We start from the raw sequence: 6850 nt of genomic DNA on the forward strand, positions 1-6850 counted from the left end.
AGATGTGGAGGGGAAGACGATATCTTGAAAAGGTCAAAAGGCAAGTGCGCATCGATCACACATGCCAAAATGTCTTGGCCGACGGCACGTCTAAGCCACCCGCACTAAAACACCGGCACATGGTCTCTTTGGCCAGGGTAACACTGATAGCGCTGGTTTGATTTGCATACACGCTGACGTCTTTGGAGATCACATGCTAACCTTTCAACAATGCTATTTACAAACGAGCTTCCTTATTCTGTGTTACCCGTAAATACAAAATTCCTATCATCTAAACATTCGCTGCTGCTGATACCTGAGGTCCATATCCGACCTGTGGGTATGGCTCACCGGGTGCCATGAAGTTGGTCTGAGGGTTGTTCTGGGCCTTGGCGGCTGAGCAACGGGCCATGGTCGGCGAGCTATGTATTAGTTAGCATTGTGACACTAATATTTTTTCGTGAATACATCACTTACTTTCTTGAGATGGCGTCTGTGAAGAAAAAGTTCTCAATCGGGTTCTTGAGCGCCTGACCAGTAGTTTGGGCGCCCTTGTTCTGCTCAACCAGTTGTACCTGGCTTAAGCTAGGGAGTGATGCAGGCTCAACAAGGTCGTATCTCCTGAGAGCAGGAGAAATCTCCTCCATACGGTCTCGCAGAGCTTCAACATCATCATATGGTAGCTCAGCACCAAGGTACTCAGATGCTGCTCGGATAATCTTCCAGTCTTCCCTTGCGGCACCTGGAAGGCCAACAGCGGCGCGTGTCATTTGTACACGACCCTCGGTGTTGACGTATGTGACGGACTTCTCCGTGTAGGCGGCACCAGGCAGGACGATATCAGCAAGCTGTGCGCCACGGTCACCGTGGTGGCCCTGGTAAACAACAAAGGCGTCCTTTGGAATTTCAGCCTCGTTGACCTCGTCGGCTCCGAGAAGCCAGACAAACTTGGGCTTTGTTTGAGCAACCTCAGTCGAGGGAACAGTGAAGCCAACCTCGTAGGCACCAGTGCGGGAGGCAGTTCGCTGAAGAATGTTGAAGCCGTTCCATTCCTCAGTCTGGAAGACAGCCTTGTTGTTCTCAACGAAAGAGCCAACCTGCTCGTAGATCGACTTAGCATCAGCGTGCTCAGTAACACCACTGCCGACAATAATCATGGGCTTCTTTGCCGAGGCCAGCTTCTTACCGAACTCGCCAGAAAGAGCGCTCTTGACATCGTTGGCGTTGTTTCCAAGCTTCTCGTACTCGAAAGTGCTCTCAAAGTCCTCGCCAACGTAACCAATCTCCAAATCAGTCCTCAACCACTGCTTGCGGATACGAGCATTCAGGACAGCGGCTTCCCATCGAGGGTTGGAACCAATAAGAAGGATGACATCAGCTTCCTCAACACCATAGATCTTGGAGTTGAAAGCGTAGTTTGACCGGACGTCGATTCCGTGAGCAATGGGCTCGCTACCACCGGGCTGGTCGAGGGCCAAGTTGTCCGAGCCGAGTCTGTTGGCGAGATCCTTCATGGCAACCAATGTCTCGGTCTCGACGAGGTGACCAGCTACAACCTTGAACTCGTTACCCTTGGGAGCGACCTTCTTGTACGCGTTGCCAATCTCAACAAGAGCCTGTTCCCAGCTTGCGGGTTGGAATTGATCGTTGACGCGGATAAGTGGGTTTACGAGACGCTGGGTGCTGAGGGCGTCGCAGGCGAAACGGGTCTTGTCGTTGATCCACTCCTCGTTGACATCGTCATTGAGACGGGGGATAACCCTCATGACCTGGAGACCACGAGAATCAACGCGAATGTTTGAGCCTAAGCCGTCAAGGACATCGATCGTCTCGGTCTTGTAGAGTTCCCATGGACGGGCCTTGAACGCGTAGGGCTTGGATGTGAGGGCACCAACGGGGCAAAGATCAATGACGTTTCCAGACAATTCGGTATCGAGGGCGGTTTCAAGGTAAGTACCGATTTCCAAGCTGTTGCCACGGCCAAAGGAACCGAATTCGGGAGCACCAGCGATATCGTTAGAGAAACGGACGCAGCGCGTGCAGTGAATACACCTGTTCATCGAGGTCTAATGGATGTGAGCACACATTTGGTCTGATATTAGATGATATCTTTACCTTTACTAGAGGTCCAACGTTCTTGTCCTCAACCGCGCGCTTGCCCTCGATCTCGTGGAAGCGACCGCGGTCTGCACCGTACCTCATGGACTGGTCCTGAAGATCACACTCGCCACCCTGGTCGCAAATGGGACAATCAAGAGGGTGGTTGGCCAGGAGGAACTCCATGACGCCCTCTCGCGCCTTGTGGACAAGAGGCGAGTCTGTCTTGACCACCATTCCGGGCTGTACGGGCCACGCGCAGGAAGCCACGGGCTTGGGAGCCCGCTCCACCTCAACCAAGCACATACGACAACTTCCAGCAATCATCAACTTCTCGTGGTAGCAGTATCTCGGGACTGTAACTCCGGCCTTTTCGCAGGCTTGGATGAGAGCCGCACCGGCTGTTCGAGCGCGTTAGAAGCGTGTGCGGAGACGTGAGGGGGTCTGAATCGTCTTCGTACCTTCGATTGATACCTTCTTGCCATCTGCAAAGGTGATTAGCATTCGTCCGGGCCCGCAATGGGAAGTGGCACGAACCGATGGTGAGCTCAACTTCTGCTGGGCGGCGGGCAGAGGCAGTAAAGGCCCGGCTGCCATTGAGGGCTGCACGGTAGGCAGGCCTCTTCAGCGACCGGATCATGTATTGCCGCAGCATTGTGAGGGCTCTGGGCGATGGCGATGTCTGGTTGCGGCGGAGCTTCAACTGACGTTCACGATGGGAGGGTTTCCCTTGGCGCTTGAATAATCCGCCCGTGATTGGCCAAAGCGCCGCCCGCGCCTGCCACAAAATTCTCGCCGGCCGCCCTCTTCCCTTCTTCTTCTTCTTCTTTAACTCATTTTATGGGCACAATTTATTGTAGGAAAGTTTGGCACTTCTACCTGGCTATCCTCTATTACGTGTCCTAGAGCACGACTCACCGTGCGAGGTAGCTGGAGCAGATGAGGATTTCTGATGATATCTTGTTCCTTACCAACGTCGCTACATACTTTGATTTTCGCCATGTTTTGCATGAAGCTATGCAGAATTCTCGTGCATGGCATGTCATCACCAGAGGGTAAGAAAGGGTGTTGCCATTAATGATCTGCCCACCCTGAGCATATCTGAAGCTGCTGCACTTTGCGACTGTAGTTCCATCATAGTCGCTGGATTTTCGGTGGTCTGGACGAGGCGGTGTATACCAGCAGTGTGAGCACCAATAGCCCACTGTAGATACTCATCGCTCCATACAGATACACCGATACATGCTGACATGCAGTTCTGCACGTGGAAGCGCGAGAGTCACGTTCACGCCGGACGAGTGCGGGTACCACCTAATAACCTGATGTGCGGGGAAATCCAGGCAGGCAGCCCTCTCATCCAGCATTATCACAAAAGCACATTCAAGCACACCAGACAATCAAGTTCCAAATCATGCTTAATTTCAAGGGTCTACGCCGCAGGCAACTACTGACTTTTACGCTTTCTGTACAGGACGGTACATGGCTCTCTACTTTGCGTAGGCCGTCTAACGTCTATGACTAGACATGACGAAAGAGAAAAAAAAAAGGTGCGCAACCTTGTAAAGGCTACTCCAGAACGCCGTGCTGTAGACTGAGAAAGTAGTCCACGCCAAAATATATCATGTTCATTATCTACTCATTGTCGCTCTCAGGGCCAACCTCCATCTTGGCGCCCTTGGTGGCCGAAGGTGGGTCGATCTTCTGAGGTGGTACACCAAGACCGTTGTGGTTGCGGAAGAAGAGAACGCCCTTGCCCTCACCCTCAGCGCCGACGCTCGGCTCAACCCACTGGCACCAGCGAGCGCTCTTCCACAGAGCCTTGATGAAGCCAATTGGGCCACCCTCGGTATCTGAACGGTAGTGCCTGCCCATGATGGGCTTGATGGCCTCGGTGGCTTCGTCGGCGTGGTAGAAGGGAATGGTGGAGATGTAGTGGTGGAGGACGTGGGTCTCGACAATGCCGTGGAGAAGGTGACGGCCAATGAAGCCAAACTCGCGGTCGATGGTAGCAGCGGCACCACGGGTGTAGGTCCAGGTCTCGGCGTCGTAGTGAGGCAGAGTGGGGTCGGTGTGTTGCAAGAAGGTGATCATGACGAGCCAGTGGTTGACCCAGAGGTAGGGGAGGAGGTACCAGACAAGAAGGTTGTTGAAGCCGAAGTTGTTGCCAATCCAGACAAGACCAGAAACAGTGAGGGCGATACCGAGGTCGCTGAGCAGGATCAGGTACTCGTCACGCTTCTCGTACAGGGGGCTGGAGGGGTTGAAGTGGTTGACACCGCCGAAGAAGCCGTTCTTCTTTCCCTTGCCCTTGCCCTCGATCTGGCGCTCGTGGAAGTTGTGGCCGGTAACGTTGGTGAAGAGGTACAGAGGCCATCCAGCAAGCTGCTGGCCAATCGAGTGGAGGAGAGTGGCGACGGGAGTCTCTTCGGTAAGCTCGCTGATCTCGTGGACCAGCTTGCCGACACGGGTGGCATAAACCTCACGGGTCTTTGGGACGAAAACCATGTCACGCTCCATGTGGCCGGTGGCCTTGTGGTGCTTGCCGTGGGAAATCTTCCACGAGAAGTAGGGAACAAGCAAGAGCGAGTGGCAGATCCAGCCAACGGTGTCGTTGAGGGTCTTGGAAGGCGAGAAGGCCTGGTGACCGCACTCGTGGGCAAGGACCCAGAGACCAGTACCGAACAGACCCTGGAGGACGGTGTATCCAGCCCAGAGCACGGAGCGCAGAGGCAGCGAGGGAACAGTCTCTGGGGTGACGTAGTTGTGGAAGATGTAGAAGGTGGTGGCAAGCAGGGTCAAGTCGCGGGCAACGTATCCCAGACTACGGGCAGCGGAGCGCTCGAAGCAGTGCTTGGGAATAGCATCGCGGAGCTGCTTGATGGTGTAGTCGGGGATCTCGAACTCATTGCCGTAGGTGTCGAGAAGCTTGCCATGGGGCTTCTTGGTGTGAGGCTGCTCGTCCAGCGAGGACAGCGAGGTGTTGGAGGCTGAACCGGCAGGAGAGTCAAAAGGCGAGGCCGAGACGGAGTTGGCAGTCGAGTCGGCCGTCTTATTCCTCTTCATGGCGGGCTTCTGAGAACGGGCGGTGGTGGTGGCCATGGTGTTGTCGGAAGCGGGGGTGAGAGAATTGATGGTGGTGGTGAGTGGAGGAGGGGAGGAGCAAGCCTAGGGAGTTGCAGCAGCAAGAGCTACAAACTGTTGAGATGCAGGCTGCAAGGTGTTGGAGCAACAGCACCAGCAAAGGCAAGTGAGTCGACGACTGCAGGAATCAACCGACAGAGACGGATTGAAAGAAGAGGGGAAGGGGTTAGGGAGGGGGAGGGGGGCTGAATTTAAACAATGGGAGTGAAGGCGGTGTCGATGAATTTGTAGGCATGCAACCGGGGGTGGTCAAGCCCCAGACCAACAAGACCAGGGGCGATGTCGAGAAGCCGTTGGGCGTGGGCAATCAGACAACAGCGTGTGCAAGACGGTCCACTCGGGGAGAAAATGGCCATGATAATCAGCAGTCTATTGCCACCGCATTGGACACGTCGAGTACCAGGCGGCGCAAAGCCGCAGCCCGCATTCTCTAGCCCGGATGGCCCACGGCCCAACGTCGCGGGCTAAAGTCCTGAGTTTTCAACAGATGCCTTCTATCCGCTCCCTTGGCGTCTCGCTAGGCCAAAGTCGCCAGAGCACGGCGGCGGGCAGACCGCCAGTTTGCGTATAAGCTTATAAGAGGGTGTGTCGATAGGCCACAGCACGCCATTGTGCCGCCTGGGGTGCAGCGTGCAAGTGGCAGCAGACGCCAAGCGAGGAGCGAAGAGGCTTTTCTTTTCGTGGCCAGCAGCATACACCACACCTCCTCTAGGTGTAGTCTACACAGAGGCATTGCATGGCCGTGTCAATGTCTGCTGCCACGTTACGTGGACATACAGTGGACCAACCGCGGTGCCGCCCCAGGCCCGCAATGGCTGGCAAAAAAACAAAAAGCCATGGCGACCAAGAAAGCGTGTGTGGTGGGCAAGTCGAGGCAAAAAATCGGGATGCAGCCACCAGGGGCCCCTCTGGCTCTGCAGGGACCGCCCTAGCGCCTCAGGAACCTCGTTTGATTCGCCCGCGCCCCATCCATTTCCGCCCACCACCCCGAGCCGCGGGCCCTTGAGGGAAAGAGCTCCCACGCCTTTGCCCTCCCTACCATCTCGTCTCATCCCACCTCACATCGCTTGCCCGTCTTGTAGCACCACCGTCTCACCACCACTGCCATCATCATACATGTACATCTAATGTATGTTGTGATTCCCACAGTCCTCGAGCGGAATGCCCCATCGGCACTCAATGGAACCCCTCCAACCTTATCTCCGTCATCGGACAACATCACCCATCCATGGACTTTTTAGCACCTGCAAACAAACCAAGTCCACCACCCACCATCTACTCCCAACACCGTCATGTGCCTTTACACTTGAACCCCCCTAATCTAGTCCATCCCCCCCCATCTAACTTTTCCCAAACACCGCGCATGCCGCATTCACCTTCCCCATTCCTATAACCATGAAATAAAAAAATAATAATACCACAAGGCGCTCTACCCAATCCGGCAAACCTTGCGAAGGGAAAATCCATCCCCTTCCTCCATGTCCCATCTTTCTCCGTTCCTACTCCCAAAAAAAGTTGCCGTTCGCAACATGTGGGGTAACGGGGCATTTCGGGTTAAAGTAAAGTAAATGTCATGGCCATGTACTTTTTTTGACTCCAGACTTTCACATGTCAAATCCCCCAACTTCCCCCC

At 54.8% G+C, this 6850-nt stretch overlaps 2 protein-coding genes across 2 annotated transcripts; both read right to left on the minus strand.

Moving 5' to 3' along the window:
* Positions 1-271: 271 nt before the first annotated feature.
* Positions 272-2731, minus strand: COCCADRAFT_26064 (uncharacterized protein; the record flags this gene model as incomplete). Its single annotated transcript, XM_007713819.1, has 5 exons — positions 272-401; positions 457-2045; positions 2095-2477; positions 2538-2561; positions 2614-2731. 5 exons carry the CDS (start codon positions 2729-2731, stop codon positions 272-274), a joined length of 2244 nt encoding a protein of 747 aa, XP_007712009.1.
* Positions 2732-3708: 977 nt separating this feature from the next.
* Positions 3709-5175, minus strand: COCCADRAFT_95357 (uncharacterized protein; the record flags this gene model as incomplete). The annotated part of the gene is made up of 1 exon (XM_007713848.1): positions 3709-5175. One exon carries the CDS (start codon positions 5173-5175, stop codon positions 3709-3711), a length of 1467 nt encoding a protein of 488 aa, XP_007712038.1.
* Between the last annotated feature and the right edge of the window lie 1675 nt (positions 5176-6850).

This window comes from Bipolaris zeicola, assembly GCF_000523435.1.
Source record: "Bipolaris zeicola 26-R-13 unplaced genomic scaffold scaffold_68, whole genome shotgun sequence".
NCBI lineage: Eukaryota > Fungi > Ascomycota > Dothideomycetes > Pleosporales > Pleosporaceae > Bipolaris > Bipolaris zeicola.